This window comes from Oncorhynchus masou, chromosome 13 (genome assembly GCF_036934945.1).
Source record: "Oncorhynchus masou masou isolate Uvic2021 chromosome 13, UVic_Omas_1.1, whole genome shotgun sequence".
NCBI lineage: Eukaryota > Metazoa > Chordata > Actinopteri > Salmoniformes > Salmonidae > Oncorhynchus > Oncorhynchus masou.
The window spans coordinates 26,907,401-26,934,994 of NC_088224.1; the positions used below are offsets into that span (position 1 = coordinate 26,907,401).

Sequence of the window (27,594 nt, forward strand, 5' to 3'; positions counted from 1 at the left end):
TCCGTGTGCGTCACTCACTCACTGTGTGCGTCACTCACTCACTCACTCTCCGTGTGCGTCACTCACTCACTCTCCGTGTGCGTCACTCACTCACTCACTCTCCGTGTGCGTCACTCACTCACTCACTCTCCGTGTGCGTCACTCACTCACTCACTCTCCGTGTGCGTCACTCACTCACTCACTCACTTTCCGTGTGCGTCACTCACTCACTCACTCACTTTCCGTGTGCGTCACTCACTCACTCACTCTCCGTGTGCGTCACTCACTCACACTCTCCGTGTGCGTCACTCACTCACACTCTCCGTGTGCGTCACTCACTCACACTCTCCGTGTGCGTCACTCACTCACTCTCCGTGTGCGTCACTCTCACTCACTCACTCTCCGTGTGCGTCACTCACTCACTCACTCACTCACTCTCCGTGTGCGTCACTCACTCACTCACTCACTCTCCGTGTGCGTCACTCACTCACTCACTCACTCTCCGTGTGCGTCACTCACCCACTCACTCTCCGTGTGCGTCACTCACTCACTCTCCGTGTGAGTCACTCACTCACTCTCCGTGTGAGTCACTCACTCACTCACTCTCCGTGTGCGTCACTCACTCACTCACTCTCCGTGTGCGTCACTCACTCACTCACTCTCCGTGTGCGTCACTCACTCACTCACTCTCCGTGTGCGTCACTCACTCACTCACTCTCCGTGTGCGTCACTCACTCACTCACTCTCCGTGTGCGTCACTCACTCACTCACTCTCCGTGTGCGTCACTCACTCACTCACTCTCCGTGTGAGTCACTCACTCACTCACTCTCCGTGTGAGTCACTCAGTCACTCACTCTCCGTGTGCGTCACTCAGTCACTCACTCTCCGTGTGCGTCACTCAGTCACTCACTCTCCGTGTGCGTCACTCAGTCACTCACTCTCCGTGTGCGTCACTCACTCACTCACTCTCCGTGTGCGTCACTCACTCACTCACTCTCCGTGTGCGTCACTCACTCACTCACTCTCCGTGTGCGTCACTCACTCACTCACTCTCCGTGTGCGTCACTCACTCACTCTCCGTGTGCGTCACTCACTCACTCACTCTCCGTGTGCGTCACTCACTCACTCACTCTCCGTGTGAGTCACTCACTCACTCACTCTCCGTGTGAGTCACTCAGTCACTCACTCTCCGTGTGCGTCACTCAGTCACTCACTCTCCGTGTGCGTCACTCAGTCACTCACTCTCCGTGTGCGTCACTCAGTCACTCACTCTCCGTGTGCGTCACTCACTCACTCACTCTCCGTGTGCGTCACTCACTCACTCTCCGTGTGCGTCACTCAGTCAGCAGTTATGCCCACCTTTCAACCTCATTGGATAACGTGGTTGAAATGTGAGGTGCTGAAGCTCATTGGCTAGAACTCTAATCGCTATGGGGCTGGCCCAAGTGGGGGGAAATAAGAGAAAATGTCGCTGCAAAGCTTCAAGAAAAGAGTCGCTTTCAAGGCTAATTGAGTTTAGACAGTAATTCTGATTATAGACTATGAATACGTATGAACCACACATTGACACAACCAGTTAAAAAAATGACTTTCTTAGTCTCCAAAGTACAGGAGCATGTCTTTAATCTTAAACACACTACTGGTTTAAAATGCAAGCCCCCCCATCCAAAGTGTCTCATTTTCTTCCCATCCACCCAATGACATCATCCAGCATCTCTACTTTTTACATGCTGTTAAAGATCATCATGTCTATCCCTGACAGGAACAGTGCCTTAGGAATACGCTAGGAACATGTGGTAGACTTGTCTTTGTTTTCTCCGTTTGTTGTTGTTGCCTGGGACATTGTTGCTAATGCTACGCCATGCAGAGTGTTTAGAGTTCAGCAGAGACTGAGAGAAGAGGAGGTCCTTTAGCAAAAGAGACAGGACTTCAGTAATGCTGATGATACTGGGGGCGTAATAATCATATTATTCAGAAGAAGAAGAACCAGAACCATGTGTCAGAGGCCAGCTCTGCCCAGGTCTAGCTGATGGCCAGGCAGTCTGTCTGGGGGGCAGTCTCTTGTGGCGAGGTGGGTGTTGGAGTGGCAGCCTCCTCGGGGGTGGGAGCGTCGTCTGTGCTGGTGGAGGTGTGGACCTGAGTGGGGAGGACGCGGCAGAATGCTGATATCATTGAGCTGGGGCCGGCCTCAGGGTCGTCGTCGGGGTGGGAGGTCACAGAGAGGTGCAGGGCGCCGGGGGTCAGTCTGACAGGGCAGAAGGCGGAGCCGGTGGAGATGAAGTTGACCTTGTTCTTGTCGGGGCAGGAGAAGAGCGGGACGGACGCCGACTGCCTGGAGCTGGACAGACAAGAGAAAAGTAAGAGACGGCGTATAAACTCCTTTTATGACATGTATATATCACTGACCTTCAGTATCAACCACTTTGGTGTGATAAAAGAGATCCTAAAAGATCCCTGGTCTCATGGTGCTTACCTTATTTCCTCAAACACCTTGATCTTCTCACAGCCCTCTGGGGGTTCTCTCTTGAACATATAGCTGTTGTTGGGTTTAGGAGACGAGGCAAACTTTGGCAGGGGAGAGCTACTGCCACTGTCTGTAGACCGAGACAATGGTCAGAAAAGGACAGAAAAGAAGATTACTCTACAGTCCCCGGACAAGACACACAGTCCACGTTGGGAGTTCAGAGCCTTGCACAACGGTAGGATGTCCAATGGAGGCCTTGCCCCAGGTCAGAGAGCATCCTGACAGTCCTACCTTTATCCCTGTCGTAGAGCAGATCGTCAGTGGAGTAAGGGCTGCCCCGTGTGAGCCTGACCCCGGGGGGCAGGCAGGAGAGGGACAGGGGGACAGGCTGGAACTACTGCTGGAGCGGCCGGGGGCAGAGGGGTTCTGTGTGTCCACGCTACGGGTACTGCTGCTGCGCTGCTGGGGGGGGAAGGGGGCTCGCCGCCCGTCTGGTACCTCCAACACCTGGGGGAGGGCGAGGAGTGAGGGGGGAAAAGAGTTGTCTTGTCATTGAGTACTGCAAGTAATAGGATTTCCAGTGACACAGCAGGCGCATGAGTGGTTGTGTGCATGTCTTCTCAGTTCCCTCCAGACACACAAGTTTCAAGTTCCAAGTTGTAATGTCACGTGCACAAGTACAGTGAAATGCCTTGCTTGCAAACTCTAAATGTAGAGAAAATGGTACGGCACAGTTTCAAGAAAAGTCACTTTCAAAGTAGGGATTTTGTGGCTAATTGAATAAAGATAGTCATTCTGCTTATAGACGACATATGAACTACACATTGACACATGCAGCCCATGGCTGATGTCATGCTTGACTGCGAGTGGCCACCGCTAGTATTGTGTGAGAGTGCATATTGTAAATATGTGATTGGATGCATCTAACAGTCCGTCCCCCCACCTTGAGCTCCTCCTTCTCTCTGATGAAGACCTTCTCCAGCTCGTGGTTGATTCCCTCCATGCTGCTGGGCACTCTGGTGATGGAGGACTTGGGCACCGTCATGTTGGACATCGGGGACGACTTAGACATGCAGGACCACTGCAGGGACCAGGGACACAATCGCAGACATTCAAAAACAAGACCTCAGTATTACGCATATAAGCAGAGTTCTGGTGATTATGCTTCCCTGGCGTGTTAGGTTTGCACTTTTGGGTCGATTGCCTTGATTCCATTCCGTTCAGCAAGCTAAACCACGCATTCCCCTAAAGCTTGACACAAATAAATAAATAAATATAAACCCAAGTCTGGATGGCAGTATTGTGCCTTACCTGTGCTTGGTCGGATGTGGTGTTGATGGTGGTGTTGATAGGTCCCTGGAAATTAGATGAGCCGTCTTTGTCTCTTTGACACAGAGACGGACGACCTCCCTGCTGCTGCTTACTACCACCACGCAGCTGCTGCCGGAGCTTGGCTCTCTGCTGAGGAGAACAGAGGAGGAGGAGGAGGAGGAAAGGAAGTGGAAAGAGGGAGAGGAAAAGAGAGGGAGAGTAAGACAGAGACAAAGGAAAGAGAATATAAGCACAGGGAAAGCGAGAGAAAGGAACAGTAACATGTTAACAGATGAACCTCTGTCTCATGTAATGTAGCCAATTTAATCTTATCACGTTTTGACATAACCCCATATTTCCACCAGGGGTCACCATAGCTCAGGGCAGGCAGCTTCAGTAATGAATGCATCAGATTACATATATAGCTGGAGCTGTGCAGTCCCTAGGTACATCTAAAAGGAGACATTCCTTTCAGACTCTTGCAGGCTAGTCATCGATCTAATCGCTAAAGGAAGAATCCATAAATATTTTTTTTAAACACATAAAAAGGCCATTTACAATGTAATGTCTTTCATTTGCATGGTGCTGTTCAAACATTTGAAAGACCCACAGACTGTGCTAAGCTGTGCATCTAACAGAAAAGATGACTGTGTATTGGCTCTGACCAATAAGGACTAAAGGGCTAGAACTCCAGCCCTGTGTGGCTCTAGGTATATCTTTGACCCACATCTATAGATCTTCATAATTCTGCATTCATATTAGCCCACAGAGGGAAGTTTCAATTGCTAAAATAGTATTTTAAACTCTCAGACAAGTGGGGGCCTTGTGTGTCAGATAGAAGCACAGTACAGTTTATGGCAAATCAGATGAATAGTTGTTTATGTATCGTAACCACAGGTGTAAATAATGGCTACTTCTCAGAAAGTGTTAAAAACTGTCATGGGGAGTAAACAAGGTTGTCCACTACCGGCATATCTATTTGATAACTATTCAAATTAGATCCAACAATAATATCAAGGGGCTAGAAATCCAGGGCCTAAAAACAAACGTGACATTGTACGCTGATGACGTGTTCTTTTAAATCCACAATATTGATCCTTACACAGCCTCAGAGGATCTACATCATTTCTCAAACCACTTTGGATTACAAACCGAACTATGAGAAGCGTACCATATTACATATTGGATTACTAAATAATTAAAATGTTACATGACACAGTGTAGTGGACATACTCCAAAATAAATAAATGCTCAATACAATACATTTTAATAGAAAGTTAGCAAAAATAGGTAAGATCTTGCTACCATGGAAAGGTAAAAACCCTGATGAATTCTTTAGTCACATCCAAGTTGACCTATTGACTGATGGCGTGCAAACACCGGACAACTTGTTAAAACCAATGTTGTTAGCAAAACCATGTTCCACTTTATTTGGAATGGCAAGTCAGACAAAATTAAAAACAGGCATATTTATATAATTAATATGAATTCGGATGGCTACAGTTAATGAATATTAAAGAATTGAACCTCTCACTAAAGGCTTCAGTCATACAAAAGTTAAACATAAATCCAAACGGGTTGTCCAGCAGATTAGTAAGAATGGCTCACCCTCATTTTCCGTCTTCTTCTAAACGCAACCCCTCACTATTGGTTATTTGAAAATGAAATCTTGAAAATATCACTATTTTTAAAACAAGCCATAGAAAGCTGGTTGCAATTTCAGTTTAATCCACTAGAAAAGTATTACTGCAAATATACTAATTGATTAAAAAAAATATATATATATAGTCTTTGTTAATTATATCATACATAGGACTGGGTGAGTTGTGACCAATGCATCTACCAACAATATATGGAATGTCTGCTCTATCCACAATTATAACCAGCTGATTGCAGCATTACTGCAAAAATGAAGGCCAGTGGAAGTTGGTCGGTCGGCCCTGCATTAAAGACCAAAATTGAAAAAATATATATAAATAGGAACGTATACCAGTTCCATTTAAGGACCAAGAAGTTGACAGCTGTGCCGTACAGGGTTTATGAACTGACACACAAAACAATGCTGGATTCAAAACTGAGTTTTTCCATTTTAATTATACTAAATTCTTGCAACCAATAGAAAGTTATGTATATGGGGGTTACAACCATCCCGACTCTGCAGATTTGGCTGTGAAGAAACAATCATTATTTCACTTGTTTTGGTTCTGCCCATATGTAGCCTGTTTCAGGTCGCAGGTTAAGGAATGGCTGAACAATCACACTGCTGGGTGCTTTTAGTAAAGGAGTTCATCTATTATTTAGAATCTGTGGAAACTCTGAGAATAGCTTTTCAGAACTTTAGTTAAAACATCATACAGCATCACAGTTTAAAAATATTTGGCAAGTAGAAGAAGTCAAGACGGGATGTTATTTAGAGATCGATGGGAGGGGTTGAGGGTAGCTGAAGGGTGAGATATATACAAATAAGAGATGTAAAATGAGAGATGTAAAATGTACTGTGTGCGTAAGATGTATATAGTATGAATAAGCTGGAAGTAGAAGCCTAAGTATCGTTGTCCATTAGTTTACTTCAATTAGCTGAGGGTTAGCAGAAAGTAATGAAAGAAAATATATTTTCTTTCATTATATGGGGGACTGGAAATTATGCAAAAATCACATTGATAGCCTTGTAGCTATAAATTGCTTGCCACATGGTAGCTATTTTATGCATATTGCATCTCACGACAACCAGACAGGACAAGCCCAGAAATGTTATTTTCCCTGTGCCTTTACACACAAGTCATTGTAGGCTCAGTCATTGCAGTAATTTTACTATAGCAACACATGTCCCCTCTTACACCAGAAACACATGCTATTTTCACAATGCATTTACACAACCCGTCCTTCAACTTGTCCTCTTCCACCAAGTCATTTTACTATAGCAACACAACACAAACACCCAGTCTAACAGGTCCTTATCAAAGGAGGCTCTGTCTGAATGGAAAGGCTGATATGTGATCCACTTTCTTCAGCCATAGTGGGCCTGGTGCACTCAATAGTTAGTCAGCTTTCCAGATAACACAAGAATCAGTAGGCGATAATAGGCACATCACAAATTTATCTTATGATGCTGGGCCCAAAATAAAGATAGTAATGAAAGAAAAGCCTACATATACTATAAATAGTGTTGCTCAACTGCTTTATTCCAGCACCAACACCGCTCCTGAATACACCAACTCAAACACACATACTGACAACTCACTCAAGCTCTTATGTGCGACTTGTTTCAGGAAACTAGCCATATGTCACATGTCACTACTTTACAGGAGAGGCATTTTAATGAATTTTTCATCAAAATGCATTTTTGGAAGAAATGCCTTATGGAATTTGTGAAATTTCATGTGCCTTAAAACGTGTAGGTCATCTGTAAATGCAATAATAATTGTTAATTTACAAGCTCAGTTGGTTAAGCCACAGAAAAATACAGAAAACAGCCCACTAGCCATGATTGACTGAGATAATGGATGGACTGGACATGCCAAGAGATGAGGTGGAATAGGTCTGTCATGTAGCATCCTTCTGTCCATAACATGAGCTGGTCAGTATGTCTAGGTAATCCTTTCTAACGCTGCTTTAAAAAAAAAGATATCACAAAGAACTGCAAGTGTTTCTCTCCACTTTCTGGAGGACCGAGTTTTGAAATCAGTGGAATGCCCGGTGGAAGCAGATTGTGATAGCTAAGAAGATGTAGAAAATTCTGCTGTTTGATTGCAAATTGAAAAGAGAAAACAGAAGGCTGTTGTATAAAAACAACTGTCACCGAATTACATCTTCAACCATGTCATCAGTTTAGATAGCTACATTTTCAGATATCATACATTTCAAATTAAACTTATAAATTAAAGCGTACTGTTAGCTAGCTAGCGAGCTAATGTTAGCTGGCTGGCTTGATCACTAACATTACATGTATGACCTGTGTAGTAATATTATTCGTATCGCAGAGTCATTTGCATTGCTAGTTATAGCCTAATGTTTGCTAGCTAGCTAACATTGAACCTAGTTGGTTAGCTATTTGCAGGGTAGTAATGTTATGAGTTGGGATTATGGTGCATTGTTTAGCTTGCTAGCTGTCTAAAAAGACTACTATGCAAGTAACCATTTCACTGTACCGTTTAAACCTTCTGTATCCTGTGCATGTGACAAATACACTTAGATTTGATTTGATAAAGTGTGTGTTTAGTAATGTGAAGAACTGCAGCAAAGTCAAGTTAGGATATAAAGTTAGGCCAACGAAACAGTGTGACAAGTCCTGAAATCCTAGAATGCCCTGCTTTTATTTCGTCACACTCACCACTGTAAGCTTTTTTCTATAATTAGCTTGCCATTAACTTATAAATAATGATCTTGTTGTGGTAGCTAGCTAGCTAACCTGCTAGAAACAAACCAAAACACTGTTTAGCAAGTTGCTGCCTGGTTTGTGAAATTAACATATACTAAATTCATTTTTAAACGGGTGGGTTTATTGGCGTTAAAATACACCAGTTATGCTATTTTGGACCACTAGGCTGCTGATGTCATGCTATCTTTAGTTTTTTTCACAACGACAACAAGTTTGATGTCGGACGACAATAGAATGTTCATGTGTCACTGCGACAACTGTCTACAGATAAACACAATATAAACCAGTCTTTAGTCTTGAAATCCTTGGTTGTTTAGTACACTACCGTACTCGCTCTGTATAGGACATGTGAATCCTTAAAGACATGGGTGAGGAGAAGGCTTAAGAGGGTGTGAATGATGCTGAATGGGTGTAGACAAAGAAGAGCTCTCCAGAAGGTGTACCAAAACACTCAAGGACCATTTTCTCAAAATTGAGCAACAAGTTTATCAACTTTAAAAGCACAATTACTTTCCCATTGTTCTTCAACTGCAGTGTATGATATGCCATTTTCTAGCTCTGAGTCTCTACTTTTATACAATGTAAAAAAAAAAACATTTACATAAGACCGAATCGAGCCAGTCACATGGTTATTTTGTAACCTCTCTGGGATATGTGGGACGCTAGCGTCCAAAAGCCAGGGAAAATGCAGAGCGCCAAATTCAAATAAATTACAATAAAAATCTAACTTTCATTAAATCACACATGCAAGACAGCAAATTAAAGCTACACTTGTTGTGAATCCAGCCAATGTCAGATTTCAAAAAGGCGTTTCGGCAAAAGCAAACAATGGTATTATCTGAGGATAGCACTTCCGTAAACAAAAATAATATAATTCATGCCTTACCTTTGACAAGCTTCTTTTGTTGGCACTCCAATATGTCCCATAAACATCACAAATGGTCCTTTTTTTCGATTAATTCCATCGATATATTTCCAAAATATTCATTTATTTGGTGCGTTTGATCCAGAAAAACACTAGTTCCAACTTGCACAATGTGACTACAAAATATCTCAAAAGTTATCTGTAAACTTTGCCAAAACATTTCAAACTACTTTTGTAATACAACTTTGTGTTTTTTAACGTACATTTTTTGGGGGATAAAATTGAAGACGGGATGCTCTGTGTTCAATACAGTCAGGAGACAACCTGACGCTACCTTTCTGGTCACGTGCCTCTAACAGTGCACTACAAGTGACTCTCGTTCTGAACAGGGCTACTTCTTCATTACACAAAGGAAAAACCTCAACCAATTTCTAAAGACTGGTGACATCCAGTGGAAGCAGTTGGAACTGCAAGAAGGTCCCTTAGAAATCTGGATTCCCAATGAAAAACCATTGAAAAGAAAGTGACCTCAAAAAAAAAGAACATCTGAATGGTTTGTCATCAGGGTTTTGCCTGCTAAATAAGTTCTGTTATACTCACAGACATGATTGGTTTTAGAAACTTTTCTATCCAAATCTACTAATAATATGCATATCTTATCTTCTGAGGATGAGTAGCAGGCAGTTGAATTTGGCCATGCATTTCATCCGGATGTGGAAATACTGCCCCGTCACCAAGAAGTTAAAAGTGCTTTCCTCACCTTCTTAAATAAGCATGCCCCATAAATTTATTTTAGAACTAAGCACAGATATAGCCCTTGGTTCACTCCAGACCTGACTGCCCTTGACCAGCACAAAAAAAAGTTCTGGGACACTGTAAAGTCCACGGAGAAAAAGAGCACCTCCCAGCTGCCCACTGCACTGATGCTAGTAAACACTGTCACCACCGATAAATCTACGATAATCAAGATTTTCAAAAAGCATTTTTCTACAGCTGGCCATGCTTTCCACCTGGCTACACCTACCCCAGTTAACAGATCTGCACCCACAGCAACTTGCCCAAGCCTCCCCATTTCTCCTTCACCCAAATCCAGATAGCTGATGTCCTGAAAGAGCTGCAAAATCTGGACCCCTACAAATCAGCTGGGCTAGACAATCTGGACCCTCTTTATCTAAAATTATCCACCGCAATTGTTGGAACCCCTATTACTAGCCCGTTCAACCTCTCTATCATATTGTCTAAGATCCCTAAAGATCGGAATGCTGCCGCGGTCATCCCCCTCTTCAAAGGTGGGAGACGCTCTAGACCCAAACTTTACAGACCAATATCTATCTGCCTTTCTAAAGTCTTCGAAAGCCAAGTTAACAAACAGATCACCGACTATTTCGAATCCCACCGTACCTTCTCCTCTATGCATCTGGTTTCCGAGCTGGTCATGAGTGCACCTCAGCCACGCTCAAGGTCTTAAGCGATATCATAACCGCCATTGATAAAAAATATGCTCTCGTTGGCTGACCCTCGCTCCATATTCGTCGCCAAACCCAGGTCATCTATAAGTCTTTGCTAGGTTAAAGCTCCGCATTATCTCAGCTCACTGGTCACCATAGCAGCACCCACCCGTAGCATGCGCTCCAGCAGGTATATTTCACTAATCACCCCCGAAGCCTACTCCTAATTTGGCCTTCCAGTTCTCTGCTGCCAATGACTGGAACAAAATTGCAAAAATCGCTGGAGACTTATCTCCCTCACTAACTTCAAGCATCAGCTGTCAGAGCAGCTTACCGGTCATTGCCGGTCATTTCTGGTCTCACTGTACCTTCCCAGCGATTCACTTAAAAATATATTCTGCTAGTACACAGAAGCTAAAAAAAATTATTGTGTGTGTGTGTGTGTGAGAGAGAGAGAGTTTTAAGACATTCAGCTAGGCTGGACAGCACTTCACACAGGGATGAAAATAGAGCAAGTACATCCTATATAATGCTGAGGAAATAAGAACACAAGAGTTAAGTGATGAAGTGTTGGTAAATAATGAGGTCTATAAGATTAGGATTACGGTTGATTAACAAACCTGGGATCTCTTGAGGTTATATAGGCCTACGAACAATCATGGCGTAACTGAAGGGGACCTCAACCCCTCTGCACGACAGCTCCATGCTCCATTACCATTAATAAGGAACATGCCTGAGCACTACTATTTTAACTGTTCTCCTTGCTGCTAAACTAGGGAGGGAGAGCGCAAGAGAGAGCCCGCTATAGGCAGACCTGGCTCTCAAGAGAGAAACGGCTGAGCATACTGCCCACAAAATGAGGAAACTGAGCTGCACTTCCTAACCTCCTGCCAAATGTACGACCATACTAGAGACACATATTTCCCTCAAATTACACAGACCCACAAAGAATTCAAAAACAAATCCAATTTTGATAAACTCCCATATCTATTGGGTGAAATCCCACAGTGTGCCATCACAGCAGCAAGATTTGTGACCTGCTGCCACAAGAAAAGGGCAACTAGTAAAGAACAAACACCATTGTAAATACAACCCATATTTAAGTTTATTTATTTTCCCTTTTGTACTTTAACTATTTGCACATCACTATAATACTGTATATAGCCATATGACATTTGAAATGTCTCTTCCTTTGAAACTTTTGTGAGTGTAATGTTTACTCATCAATTTGTATTTCACTTTTGTTTATCTATTTCACTTGCTTTGGCAATGTAAACACATGTTTACCATGCCAATAAAGCCCTTTGAATTGTAGACAGAGATAGATATAGAGCTAGATATAGAGATAGATATAGAGAGAAAGAGAGAAAGAGAAAGAGAGAGAGAAAGAGAGAGAAAAAGAAAGAGAGAGAAAGAGAGAAAGAGAGAGAAAGAGAGAAAGAGAAAGAGAGAGAAAGAGAGAGAGAAAGAGAAAGAGAGAAAGAGAGAAAGAGAGAGAAAGAGAGAGAAAGAGAAAGAGAGAAATCTGAGGTCTGCCTGGCTATCTTTTCTGTCAATAAATTGCCTGTTGGGTTATGGCTGGGCTGGCGGTTGGTTGCTGTGAGGGGAAGTTTCTGGTTAGTTGTGAGGGAGATAGATAGTGTTATCTGCCTCCTCCCTGCCTGTGGCCGTATAGTACCAGGGTGGAGCGGAGAGGGGATGATAAGACAACGACCGCCCGCCCCGGCACTACGTCTCTGACACCCAGCATTAGAACAGAGAAGCCCTGAGCATGCGGACGTCATACAGGAAGTTATATCTAGAAGGTGGCGAGCGGGAGGGGGCATATCACAGCAGATGGTAGGCAGTTCCCCATTGACATTCTCGTCGTCATGTCAACTTCAAGTCATCTCAACCTGGCAGAATCTATGTCCGGGTTAAAGGAGGATGACAGATTTCATCAGTTTTACACGGAGGCCTACTGTACAGTATGTTGATCTGATAACACCTCGGTCCAATCGTCATTAGGAAAGTGCTGCAAGTTCTGTTTTCTTACGAAAGGTTAGGGTTTCTAATGACGTGTTTTAGTGGTGTGTGTGTGTGTGTGTGTGTGTGTGTGTGTGTGTGTGTGTGTGTGTGTGTGTGTGTGTGTGTGTGTGTGTCGTGCATGCATACACAAGCGTGAGTGAGTGTGTACCTCTTTGAGCTGGTCTGCGCTGCCCCAAGAAGCAGAGCGCTGGTGTGTGCCTCTCCTCTCTCCTGCTTCTTCACTCCAACATTCAGGTGTCTGAATTCAACAAGGAAACAACCAATAATATCATTATCTAATTGCCAACCTCATATTCCCATCAGCTATGTCAATCATCGTGGAACTCGTGGTAGGGAATACAAGTCCGCAGCCTGGGAGAGGGGCCTTTGACCCCCAGCCTAAGCAGTGCACTACTTTGCCATTTCAGATTTGCCGTTGCGACACAAAACCTCAGACAGTTATGTGAACTTGGTCTCTCTACCATGCAGCAGTGGCAGGTTTGACATGGATGCTTTGCTGTGCATACATCATTTATAACGAGATCTAAAATGGAGCTTCAACAACCCGTGAGTGCTCTGCTGTGTGTCAGAGCACAACAGAAAGAGGAGAGGCCTCTAAATGCTGCAGGCTCAGCTAAAGCTACTGTGATGAATAAGTGATGTCAAATGGAGAGAGAGAGATAAAGTAGCCCTCACTTCGCCCCTTGGTTACCCCTGGTCTGCTACTGGAGCTGAGAGAGATAAAGTAGCCCTAGCTTCGCCCCTTGGTTACCCCTGGTCTGCTACTGGAGCTGAGAGAGATATAGTAGCCCTCGTTTCGCCCCCTGGTTACCCCTGGTCTGCTACTGGAGCTGAGAGAGATAAAGTAGCCCTCGCTTTGTCCCTTGGTTACCCCTGGTCTGCTACTGGAGCTGAGAGAGATATAGTAGCCCTCGCTTCGCCCCCAGGTCTGCTACTGGAGCTGACAGAGATATAGTAGCCCTTGCTTCGCCCACTGGTTACCCCTGGTCTGCTACTGGAGCTGAGAGAGATAAAGTAGCCCTCGCTTCGCCCCCTGGTTACCCCTGGTCTGCTACTGGAGCTGAGAGAGATAAAGTAGCCCTCGCTTCGCCCCCTGGTCTGCTACTGGAGCTGAGAGAGATAAAGTAGCCCTCGCTTCGCCCCCTGGTCTGCTACTGGAGCTGAGAGAGATAAAGTAGCCCTCCTTCGCCCCCTGGTTACCCCTGGTCTGCTACTGGAGCTGAGAGAGATAAAGTAGCCCTCGCTTCGCCCCCTGGTCTGCTACTGGAGCTGAGAGAGATAAAGTAGCCCTCGCTTCGCCCCCTGGTCTGCTACTGGAGCTGAGAGAGATAAAGTAGCCCTCCCTTCGCCCCCTGGTTACCCCTGGTCTGCTACTGGAGCTGAGAGAGGAGGAGAAAGACAGAAGGAGGAAGACAAGCGTAAAAGAAATGAGAATAAAGTAAATACAATTTTCCTGGTCGCGTACAAATATGTTATCGCGGGTGCAGAGAAATGCTTATGTTTTTAGCTAACAGAGCAGTAACACGTAACACTAGACACAAATCCCCCAAATAAAAAGAAATAAGAAATATCAGAACGAGCACTGTCAGAGTCTGGAATACACAGCTGAAGTCAGAAGTTTACAAACACTTAGGTTGGAGTCATTAAAACCGTTTTTTCAACCACTCCACAAATTTCTTGTTAACAAACTGTAGTTTTGGCAAGTCGGTTAGAACATCTACTTTATGCATGACAGAAGTAATTTTTCCATTTGTTTACAGACAAAAGTGGGTCAGAAGTTTACATACACTAAGTTGACTGTGCCTTTAAACAGCTTAGAAAATGTCATGGTTTTAGAAGCTTCTGATATGCTAATGGACTTCATTTGAGTCAATTGGAGGTGTACCTGTGGACGCATTTCAAGGCCTACCTGGAAACTCAGTGCCTTTTGGCTTGACATCATGGGAAAATCAAAAGAAATCCGCCAAGACCTCAGAAAAAAATTGTAGACCTCGACAAGTCCGGTTCATCCTTAGGAGCAATTTCCAAACGCCTGAAGGTACCACGTTCATCTGTACAAATAACAGTACGCAAGTATAAACACCATGGGACCACGCAGCCGTCATACTGCTCAGGAAGGAGACTCGTTCTGTCTCCTAGAGATGAATGTACTTTGTTGTGAAAAGTGAAAATCAATCCCAGAACAACAGCAAAGGACCTTGTGAAGATGCTGGAGGAAACAGGTACAAAAGTATCTATATCCACAGTAAAACAAGCCCTATATCGACATAACCTGAAAGGCCACTCAGCAAGGAAGAAGCCACTGCTCCAAAACTGCCATAAAAAAAGCCAGACTAGGTTTGCAACTGCACATGTGGACAAATATCGTATAATGTCCTCTGGTCTGATGAAACAAAAATAGTTGAACAATTTAAAGGCAATGCTACCAAGTACTAATTGAGTGTATGTAAACTTCTGACCCACTGGGAATGTGATAAAGCTGAAATGAATAATTCTCTCTACTATTATTCTGACATTTCACATTCTTAAAATAAAGTGGTGATCCTAACTGACATAAAACAGGGTGTGTTTACTAGGATTAAATGTCAGGAATTGTGAAAAACTGAGTTTAAATCTATTTGGCTAAGGTGTATGTAAACTTCTGACTTCGTTCACCCTGTTTTATGTCAGTTAGGATCACCACTTTATTTTAAGAATGTGAAATGATGATATGATGGTGATATGATCCTTAACCATCTCTCAAAAGCGCTTCATGATAACAGAAGTGGGTTCCACGGGGTGATAGTAATTTATTTCAGTTACCTTGGCTTTCTTGGGTACAGGAACAATGGTGGACATATGGAAGCAAGTTTGGACAACAGACTGGGATATGGAGAGATAGAATATGTCTGTAAACCCTCCAGCCAGCTGGGATGCACATGCTCTGAGTAAGCAGCCTGGGATGCTGTCTGAGCGGCATCCGCTTAAAATGTCTTACATCGCCATAGAGAGTGAGAGCTCACAGTCCTCGTGAGCGGCGGTGGCACGCGTTGGCGGCTCAGTGTTTTTCTCAAAGCAGGCAAAGGTGTTTAGGTTGTCTGGGAGAAGGACGGAGTCCGCAACGTGGCTGGCTTTCCCTTCATAATCCGTGATTGTCTGGAGTCCCTGACACTTTTTTTATTTTTTTTTATCTACCTTTATTTAACTAGGCAAGTCAGTGCAGAACAAAATTCCTATTTACAATGACGACCTACCCAGACCAAACCCGGACGACGCTGGGCCAATTGGGAGTCCCATAGGGCGGCGCACAATCACGGATGTGATGCAGCCTGGATTTGAACCAGGGACTGTAATGATGCCTCTTGCACTGAGATGCAGAGCCTTAGAACGCTGCGCCACCCGTGTCCATTTTCCCAGTCGCCTTGTCGTGGTTAAATGCGGTGGGTCACGCTTTCAGTTTTGCGCAAATCCACAGTTTTTGGTTTGGGTAAGTTCTAATTGTCAGTGTAAACAACATCCTTTATGCACATCCTCCTTCTCACAGTGTAAACAACATCCTTTATGCACACAGAGTCAATGTATATATTGATACTATTCTCAGAGACAACTCAGACCATTTCCTAGTCCATGTGATCAAAACAATCTTGAAGTATAGATTCTGATTGGTTCTGATTAAGTTTCTGCCTATAGGAGGGGAGGAGCAAAATTAAGGTGTGATCTGATTTGCCGAAGGGAGGGCGGGGGAGGATCTTAGAGCCGTCCCAGAAGGGGGAGTAGCAATGGTCAAGAGTGCTCGATACGCGGGTAGCACAGGAGATATGTTAATACACTATATATACACACACACAAAAGTAGGTGGACACCCCTTCAAATTAGTGGATTTGGCTATTTCAGCCACACCCCTTGCTGACAGGTGTATAAAAATAAAATAAAATGAAAATCGAGCAAATAGCCATGCAATCTCCATAGCAAATATAGGCAGAAGAATGGCCTTACTGATTAGCTCAGGGACTTTTAACGTGGTACCGTCATAGGATGCCACTTTTCCAGTTTGTCAAATTTCGGCCCTGCTAGAGCTGCCCGGGCAACTCTAAGTGCTCTTATTGTGAAGTGGCGTCTAGGAGCAACAACGGCTTAGCCGCGAAGTGGTAGGCCACACAAGAGCACAGAACGGGACCGCAGAGTGCTGAAATGCGTAAAAACCGTCTGTCCTCGGCTGCAACACTCACTACCGAGTTTCAAACTGCTTCTGGAAGCAACATCAGCACAAGAACTGTTTGTCGGGAGCTTCATGAAATGGATTGGATTTCCATGGCCGAGCAGCCGCACACAAGTCTAAGATCACCATGTGCAATGCCAAGCGTCAGCTGGAGTGGTGTCAAGCTTGCCGCCATTGGACACTGGAGCAGTGGAAACGCATTCTCTGGAGTGATGAATCATGCTTAACTAACCGGACATATCTGGGTTTGGCAGATGCCATGCCTAATCACCCAACATCCGTGCCCGACCTCACTAATGCTCGTGGCTGAATGGAAGCAAGTCCCCACAGCAATCTTCCAACATCGAGGGGAATGTCTATAATGCCAATGATTTTGGAATGAGATGTATGTAAAACAGAGTATGTTACAGTCCCTGATGTCTCTCTGGAATGAGATCCTCACCCTGACCTTGTCTAGTGTCCAGGGACTGAACGTTAGAGAGTAATATACTTGGAAGCGGTGGATGGTAGAGGAGCCCACTCCTCTTCTGGAGCAGCCCCCGGCATGAATGGAACTGCCTCGGAGAGTTCAAATAAAGGATCCAATTCAGGGAAGTCGAATTTGTGATGAGTGACCACGGATGTACTATCCAAAAGTTATTTTCAAATGCATGTAATAATGCAAGAAATGTTCTGAGCAAATAATGTAAGAAACAGGAACTAGAAACAGGGTGACCATGTCAGGCAGCACCATCTTGTACATTGCCGGGCTCTTTCAACACATGGCAGGCATCAAACAGGAATTAAATAGAGTGTGTGCTGTGATAAAGAATAGGCCAACTCTGTGTGTCTGCTTGAGAGAAGGCAAAGAGAGATAATAAAAGAGTGAGAAATGGAATAAAGAGAGAGAAAAAATAAAATCCCAAGTCCAAGAACATTGGGAAACAACAGCTCTCCAAAATGTGTTTTTTTTTTTGTAGAATACGTAACCTCATTTCACCTTTTTATTTTCTGCAGTTATGCCTTCATCACAGCATCCGTGAATATATACTGTAAGGGCCAATGGAAGTGCTAGGTCAATGCTGTTGCCGGAAGAGGCAGTAAATATTGTAAAATGGTGAGTTCTTCTATTAATTTGTGGAATCTTCACATTGTTGTCTTCTGTACCCAGTTCAACACCCTCACCAAGCCAGGCAGGAAACAGAGAGAGACAGCTTTGAACATAGCCTTTTTCATCTCCTCTTTAAAGAGAAGAGTACACACACACACCATATCCTATCCTCTTACAGTGGACCATGTGTGACCGCATTCCATTCCCTGCCCTGCATGTGTTCGGTCAATGAACAAACACTCCAAATGAAATTCCAGTTTTTCCGTTGGTTAGGGTTGGGGCCGTTTGGCATATGAAAAGTGTCCTTATACCACAAGCCATAAACCTTTTTCCGGTGCTGAGGACGAGAGCAGGTCCGTACAGCACGTGGATATGTCAGATTTTTCTATGCATGTGGACAAAGGAGAAGTGGAATGGACGGGTTGGTTCATATAGTAAACCGGCTGACAGGTTGACTCCACAGTAATATGGTTTTTGAGATGATCTAGCAATTTAGCTATGGGCTGGGCTGAGGAGGTTATTAGGTCCTGGTTGCCGAGCAGTGCAGTAAAACAGAATGTAGGAGGTCATCAGGGGCTGACACTGTCATGGTTCATGTGGGGTCAAATAACATTATGAAGGGCAGCTCAGAACAGCTGAAGATGGATTTTAAAGAACTGATTGGGTCACTACTTGACACCAACAAACGGACCATAATATCTGGCCCTCTGCCCTCCCTAAATTGTGGCATTGAATGTTTCAGCAGACTTTTATCCCTCCATAACTGGCTACAAGACTATTGCAGCTCTTGACAATTTTGATACCTTCTGGAAACAAAGCTCGAAATTATAAGGAGGATGGCCTCCACCCAAATCATTTGGGTTCCTGGATCCTTTCACAGCATTATAAGGCTGTGTTGAGACAATGACTTATCAACGACCCAAGCCCAGCTTATTTAATCCCTACCATTGTGTCGCTGAGTTGTCATGATGCTTCAGCAAATGTACATTATCCCAAAGGTGTTGGAACTGTTAGCACTGAGGTGGTGTGCCCTAGCAGGAAGTTCACTGTGGGCAGCTCACCCTGTACTAACATAGACATCCTCTGGTTATTTTAACTCTGTTTTTCTTGCTTTACGAAGCTAAGCAATCAAGAATGCCAGAAAAGAGTGCAAAAGAAATCCCATAAAAATTAAGGTTCCTGAAATTACTATGTTTTTCTAACAGATTAAATTCATATTCTGACTATCTCTGAAACTCACTTAGATAATATTTTTTATATATGGTTATAAGATCTACAGAAAAGCCAAAAGGTGGAGGTGTGGCTGTTTATATTCAAAACCACATTCCTGTAAAGCTTAGAGAGGATCTCATGTTAAATCCTGTTGAAGTAATATGGCTACAGGTTCATCTGCCTCACCCATTCTGGTGGGAAGTTGTTATAGATCACCAAGTGCTAAAAGTCAGTATCTGGATATCATGTGAAATGCTTGATAATGTATGTGATATCAATAGATAGGTATATTTTCTGGGTGGTTTGACAGGCTGCTCACTCACGGAAAAGTTTCAAACTGTAGCTAGTGCCTGCAACCTGGTTCAGGTTATCAATCAACCTACCAAGGTAGTTACAAACAGCACAGGAATGAAATCAACAACATGTATTGATCATATCTTTACTAATGCTGCAGAAATGTGTTTGAAAACAGTATCCACATCCATCAGATGCAGTGATCACAATATAGTAGCCATATGTAGGAAAACCAAAGTTCCAAAGTCTGGGCCTAATAGAGTGTATAAGAGGTGTTGTTGATGTAAATAATTTGTTGGTCCGTGGTGTGTAATGAGGAGCAACCAGATGCTGCACTTGACACATTTATGATTTTATCTCAGTTACTAATAAGCATGCATCCATTAACTAGATTACTGTAAAAATGGTTAAATCCCTGTGAATTGATGAGGAATTGAAAAACTGTATGGTTGAGAGCGATGAAGCAAAATAAATGGGAAATAGGTCTAGCTGTACAACCGATTGGCAAACGTACTGCAAATTGAGAAATCAAGTGATTAAACTCAATAAAAAGAAGAAGAAACTACACTACAAAACAAAGATAAATGACAAAGAATGGTAGTAAAAACTTTGGATTAACTTAAATGAAATTTTGGGCAAAAAGGCAAACTCTGCTCCATCATTCATTGAATCAGATGGCTCACTTATTACAAAACCCACTGATCTTGCCAAAGAAAAAATAATTAATGTAGTTGGCAATATTAGCAAACTTAGGCATGACATGCCAGCAACAAACATTGACACTACACATCCAAATATATCTGACTAAATTATGAAAGACAAGCATTGTTTTTTGAATTCTGTAAAGTAAGTGTGGAAGAGGTGACATTTTTTGTTGTTGTCTATCAACAATGACAAGCCACTGGGGTCTGACAAATTACTGAGGATAATTAGTGGATTATACTACCACTCCTATTTGCCATATCTTCAATCAGCCTGTTACCAGCAATTTGTAAACTTTCAGGAAAAATTGTGTTTGACCAGATACAATACTATTTCACAATAAACAAATTTACAGACTTTCAGCATGCTTATAGGGAAGGACATTCAACAAGCACAGCACTTACACAAATTACTTATTGAGATATTGATGATGAAAAGATTGTGGGGGCTGTTTTGTTCAACTTCAGTGCGGCTTTTGACATTATCAATCATAGTCTGTTGCTGGAAAAACGTATGTGTTATGGCTTTACACCCCCTACTATACTGTGGATAAAGAGTTACCTGTCTAACAGAACACAGAGGGTGTTGTTTAATTGGAAGCCTCTCCAACAAAATCCAGATAGACTCAGGAATTCCCCAGGGCAGCTGTCTAGGTCCCTTACTTTAAAAATCTTTACAACGACATGCCACTGGCTTTGCGTAAAACCAGTGTGTCTATTGTATACGACTGACTCAACACTTTGCACGTCAGCTAGCACAGCAACTGAAATGACTGCAACAAAGAGCTGCAGTTAGTTTCAGAATGGGTGGCAAGGAATAAGTTAGTCCTAAATATTTCAAAAACTAAAAGCATTGTATTTGGAACAAATCATTCACTAAACCTCAACTAAACGTTGTAATGAATAACATGGTAATTGCTTGGAGTAACCTTGGATTGTAAACTGCCATGGTCAAAACATATTGATACAACAGTAGCTAGGATGGGGAGAAGTCTGTCCATAACAAAGTGCTGTTCTACATTCTTAACAGCACTATCAACAAGGCAGGTCCTACAGGACCTAGTTCTGTCACACCTGGACTACTGTTCAGTCGTGTGGTCAGGTGCCACAAAGAGGGACTTGTGAAAATTGCAATTGGCTCAGAACAGGGCAGCAAGCCTGGCCCTTGGATATACACAGAGAGCTAACATTAATAATATGCATGTCAATCTCTCCTGGTTCAAAGTGGAGGAGAGATTGACTTCATTACTTGTATTTGTGAGAGGTATTGACATGTTGAATGCACCAAGCTGTCTGTTTGAACTACTTACACACAGCTCAGACACCCATGCATACTCCACAAGACATGCCACAAGAGGTCTCTTCACAGTCCACAAGTCCAGAACAGACTATGGGAGGCGCACAGTACTACACAGAGCCATGATTACATGGAACTCTATTCCACATCAAGTAACTCATGCAGGCAGTAAAATTAGATTTAAAAAACTGACAAAAATACACCATATGGACCAGCGGGGACTGTGAAGCAACACAAACATAGGCACAGACACATCCATACAAACACACGTACACATGGACTTTGTGTTGTGGATATGTGGTAGAGTAGGGGCCTGAGGGCACACGTATTAATATGTTGTGAAATCTGTTGTGAATGTATTGTAATGTTTAACTGTCTCAATTTTCCTGGATCTAGGAAGAGTAGCTGCTGCCTTGACAACAGTAAAATGGGGAACCATAATAAATACAAATAATGGGATGTCATCTCTGACTAACTGGCACTGGCTGCGGTGGTGTCATAACCCTGCTAGCTCGCTCTCACTGTGACTGGCTACTGCACTCAGTGGTGTAAAGTCCTTAAGTAAAACGACTAAAGTACTACTTCAGTAGTTGTTGGGGCGATCAGTATTTTACTATTTATATTTTTGACCATTTTTATTTTGCTACAATCCTTATATCAATAATTTACTTTTTACTCCATACATTTTCCCCGACACCCAAAAGTACTCATTAAATTTAGAATGCTTAGAAGGACATGAAAATGGTCCAATTCACAAGCTTATAAACAGAACATCCCTGGTCATCCCTACTGCTTCTGATCTTGCAGACTCACTAAACACATATGCTTCATTTGTAAATGAAGAGTGTTGGAGTGTGCCCCTGGCATTCCATAAATTCAATAAATAAGAAAATGGTGCCGTCAGATTTGCTTAATATAAGGAATTTAAAATAATTTGTACTTTTAATTCTAATAATTAAGTATATGTCATAGCAAATACTTTTATACTTATTTAAGTAGTATTTTACTGGGTGACTTTCACTCATTTTATTTTACTCAAGTATGACAATTGGTTACTTTTTCCACCACTGACTGCACTAGACCCAGAGCAGAAAGGATAAACTAAAGGCCAAATCTAACCCTTTAACGACCAGTTTGAGGGATCCAGAATATTGGGCTGACACTGTACAATCATGTTCAACGCAGAAAGCAGAATGTCCATTAAAAGGCCTTTTCGTCCAGTTGGGAAGTAAGTTTAACCTAGGTCAATGAAACTGGCCCAGTACACTACCTAGCCTGCACAATCAATCGACCACACACTTCTACTTATTGCTCTCGGTATAATCTTAGTGCTATGTGTTTGGGCATGTCTGTCATAACCTGGAAGGATGGTGTGGGTGTTGCAGGTCACAGCACTATACAGAGCCAGAGCTAACCAGAGCTAACAATAAACCAGAGCTAACAATAAACCAGAGCTAACAATAAACCAGAGCTAACCAGAGCTAACCAGAGCTATCAATACACCAGAGCTAACCAGGGCTATCAATAGACCAGAGCAAGCCAGAGCGAAAACCATAAACCAGAGCTAGCCAGAGCTATCAATAAATCAGAGCTAGCCAGAGCTAACAATACACAAGAGCTATCAATAAACCAGAGCTATCAATAAACCAGAGCTATCAATAAACCAGAGCTATCAATAAACCAGAGCTATCAATAAACCAGAGCTAAGCAGAGCTAACAATAGACCAGAGCTAACCAGAGCTATCAATAAACCAGAGCAAACCAGAGCTATCAATAAACCAGAGCAAACCAGAGCTATCAATAAACCAGAGCTAACCAGAGCTATCAATAAACCAGAGCCATCAATAAACCAGAGCCAACAAAAAACCAGAGCCATCAATAAACCAGAGCTAACCAGAGCTAACAATAAACCAGAGCTAACCAGAGCTATCAATAAACCAGAGCTATCAATAAACCAGAGCTAACCAGAGCTAACAATAAACCAGAGCTAACCAGAGCCAACCAGAGCTAACAATAAACCAGAGCTAACAATAAACCAGAGGAAGCCAAGGCTATCAATAAACCAGAGCTAACCAGGGCTATCAATAAACCAGAGCCAACCAGAGCTAACAATAAACCAGAGCTAACAATAAACCAGAGCTAACAATAAACCAGAGCTAACAATAAACCAGAGCTAACAATAAACCAGAGCTATCAATAAATCAGAGCTAACCAGAGCTATCAATAAATCAGAGCTAACCAGAGCTATCAATAAATCAGAGCTAACCAGAGCCATCAATAAACCAGAGCCAACAATAAACCAGAGCCAACAATAAACCAGAGCTAAACAGAGCTAACAATAAACCAGAGCTAACCAGAGCCAACCAGAACTAACAATAAACCAGAGCTAACAATAAACCAGAGGAAGCCAAGGCTATCAATAAACCAGAGCTAACCAGGGCTATCAATAAACCAGAGCCAACAAGAGCTAACAATAAACCAGAGCTAACAATAAACCAGAGCTAACAATAAACCAGAGCTAACAATAAACCAGAGCTAACAATAAACCAGAGCTAACAATAAATCAGAGCTAACCAGAGCTATCAATAAATCAGAGCTAACCAGAGCTATCAATAAATCAGAGCTAACCAGAGCCATCAATAAACCAGAGCTAATAATAAACCAGAGCTAACAATAAACCAGAGCCATCAATAAACCAGAGCTAACAATAAACCAGAGCCATCAATAAACCAGAGACAACAATAAACCAGAGCCATCAATAAACCAGAGCCAACAATAAACCAGAGCCAACAATAAACCAGTACTAACCAAAGCCATCAATAAACCAGAGCTAACCAGAGCCATCAATAAACCAGAGCGAACCAGAGCCAACCAGAGCCAACCAGAGCCAACCAGAGCCATCAATAAACCAGAGCTAACCAGAGCTAACAATAAACCAGAGCTAACCAGAGCCATCAATAAACCAGAGCAAACCAGAGCCATCAATAAACCAGAGCTAACCAGAGCCAACCAGAGCCATCAATAAACCAGAGCTATCAATAAACTAGAGCTAACCAGAGCCATCAATAAACCAGAGCTAACCAGAGCCATCAATAAACCAGAGCCATCAATAAACCAGTGCCATCAATAAACCAGAGCCATCAATAAACCAGAGCCATCAATAAACCAGAGCCATCAATAAACCAGAGCCATCAATAAACCAGAGCCATCAATAAACCAGAGCCAACAATAAACCAGCACTAACCAAAGCCATCAATAAACCAGAGCTAACCAGAGCCATCAATAAACCAGAGCGAACCAGAGCGAACCAGAGCCAACCAGAGCCAACCAGAGCCAACCAGAGCCAACCAGAGCCATCAATAAACCAGAGCTAACCAGAGCTAACAATAAACCAGAGCTAACCAGAGCCATCAATAAACCAGAGCAAACCAGAGCCATCAATAAACCAGAGCTAACCAGAGCCAACCAGAGCCATCAATAAACCAGAGCTAACCAGAGCTAACAATAAACCAGAGCTAACCAGAGCCATCAATAAACCAGAGCAAACCAGAGCCATCAATAAACCAGAGCTAACCAGAGCCAACCAGAGCCATCAATAAACCAGAGCTATCAATAAACTAGAGCTAACCAGAGCCATCAATAAACCAGAGCTAACCAGAGCCAACAATAAACCAGAGCCAACAATAAACCAGAGCCAACAATAAACCAGTGCTAACCAGAGTTATCAATAAAGCAGAGCTAACAATAAACCAGAGCTAACTATAAACCAGAGCAAACCAGGGCTATCAATAAACCAGGGCAATCAATAAACCAGAGCCATCAATAAACCAGAGCCATCAATAAACCAGAGCCATCAATAAACCAGAGCCATCAATAAACCAGAGCCAACAATAAACCAGAGCCAACAATAAACCAGAGCCAACAATAAACCAGAGCCAACAATAAACCAGAGCCAACAATAAACCAGAGCCAACAATAAACCAGAGCCAACAATAAACCAGTGCTAACCAGAGCATCAATAAACTAGAGCTAACCAGAGCCATCAATATACCAGAGCTAACAATAAACCAGAGCCAACAATAAACCAGAGCCAACAATAAACCAGAGCCAACAATAAACCAGAGCCAACAATAAACCAGAGCCAACAATAAACCAGAGCCAACAATAAACCAGAGCCAACAATAAACCAGAGTCAACAATAAACCAGAGTCAACAATAAACCAGTCCTAACCAGAGCTATCAATAAACCAGAGCTAACAATAAATCAGAGCAAACCAGGGCCATCAATAAACCAGAGCTAACCAGAGCCAACCAGAGCCAACCAGAGCTAACCAGAGCCATCAATAAACCAGATCTAACCAGAGCTAACAATAAACCAGAGCTAACCAGAGCCAACAATAAACCAGAGCCAACAATAAACCAGAGCCAACAATAAACCAGAGCCAACAATAAACCAGAGCCAACAATAAACCAGAGTCAACAATAAACCAGAGTCAACAATAAACCAGAGTCAACAATAAACCAGTGCTAACCAGAGCTATCAATGAACCAGAGCTAACCAGGGCTATCAATAAACCAGAGCAAACCAGGGCTATCAATAAACCAGAGCTAACCAGAGGTATCAATAAACCAGAGCCAACAATAAACCAGAGCCAACAATAAACAAGAGCCAACAATAAACCAGTGCTAACCAGAGCCATCAATAAACCAGAGCTAACAATAAACCAGAGCCATCAATAAACCAGAGCCATCAATAAACCAGAGCCATCAATAAACCAGAGCAAACAGAAGCCATCAATAAACCAGAGCCAACCAGAGCCAACCAGAGCCATCAATAAACCAGAGCTAACCAGAGCTAACAATAAACCAGAGCTAACCAGAGCCATCAATAAACCAGAGCTAACCAGAGCCATCAATAAACCAGAGCTAACAATAAACTAGAGCTAACAATAAACCAGAGCAAACCAGGGCCATCAATAAATCAGAGCAAACCAGAGCCATCAATAAACTAGAGCTAACCAGAGCCAACCAGAGCCAACCAGAGCTAACCAGAGCTAACCAGAGCCAACCAGAGCTAACAATAAACCAGAGCTAACAATAAACTAGAGCTAACAATAAACCAGAGCTAACCAGAGCCAACAATAAACCAGAGCCAACAATAAACCAGAGCCAACAATAAACCAGAGCCAACAATAAACCAGAGCCAACAATAAACCAGTGCCAACAATAAACCAGAGCCAACAATAAACCAGTGCTAACCAGAGCTATCAATGAACCAGAGCTAACAATAAACCAGAGCTAACCAGAGCCATCAATAAACCAGAGCCATCAATAAACCAGAGCTAACCAGAGCCATCAATAAACCAGAGCTAACCATAGCTATCAAAAAACCAGAGCTATCAATAAACCAGAGCTATCAATAAATCAGAGCTATCAATAAACCAGAGCTAACCAGAGCTATCAATAAACCAGAGCTATCAATAAACCAGAGCAAACCACAGCCATCAATAAACCAGAGCAAACCAGAGACATCAATAAACCAGAGCTAACCAGAGCCATCAATAAACCAGAGCTAACAAGAGCTATCAATAAACCAGAGCTAACCAGAGCTATCAATAAACCAGAGCCAACAATAAACCAGTGCTAACCAGAGCCATCAATAAACCAGAGCCAACAATAAACCAGAGCCATCAATAAACCAGAGCCATCAATAAACCAGAGCCATCAATAAACCAGAGCCATCAATAAACCAGAGCCAACCAGAGCCAACCAGAGCCAACCAGAGCTAACAATAAACCAGAGCTAACCAGAGCCATTAATAAACCAGAGCTAACAATAAACTAGAGCTAACAATAAACCAGAGCTAACCAGAGCCAACAATAAACCAGAGCTATCAATAAACCAGTGCCAACCAGAGCTATCAATGAACCAGAGCTAACAATAAACCAGAGCAAACCAGGGCTATCAATAAACCAGAGCTAACCAGGGCTATCAATAAACCAGAGCTAGCCAGAGCTATCAATAAACCAGAGCTAACCAGATCTAACAATGAACCAGAGCTAACAATAAACCAGAGCTAACCAGAGCCATCAATCAACCAGAGCTAACCAGAGCCTTCAATAAACCAGAGCCATCAATAAACCAGAGCTAACCAGAGTCATCAATAAACCAGAGCTAACCAGAGCCATCAATAAACCAGAGCTAACCAGAGCCATAAATAAACCAGAGCCATCAATAAACCAGAGCCATCAATAAACCAGAGCCAACAATAAACCAGAGCCAACAATAAACCAGAGCTATCAATAAACCAGAGCTAGCCAGAGCTATC

The 27,594-nt window shown here is 42.9% G+C and overlaps 1 protein-coding gene across 1 annotated transcript in view; it reads right to left on the reverse strand.

The window, feature by feature from the left end:
• Nucleotides 1-1,565: 1,565 nt before the first annotated feature.
• LOC135552022 (glucocorticoid-induced transcript 1 protein-like) overlaps nt 1,566-27,594 on the reverse strand; it is a 64,800-nt gene continuing 38,771 nt past the window's right edge. Inside the window, 7 exon segments of the mRNA XM_064983373.1 lie at nt 1,566-2,318; nt 2,454-2,574; nt 2,736-2,783; nt 2,786-2,951; nt 3,388-3,525; nt 3,756-3,905; nt 12,623-12,712. Coding sequence (XP_064839445.1) covers nt 2,003-2,318; nt 2,454-2,574; nt 2,736-2,783; nt 2,786-2,951; nt 3,388-3,525; nt 3,756-3,905; nt 12,623-12,712 — 1,029 coding nt within the window. The 3' untranslated portion in view covers nt 1,566-2,002.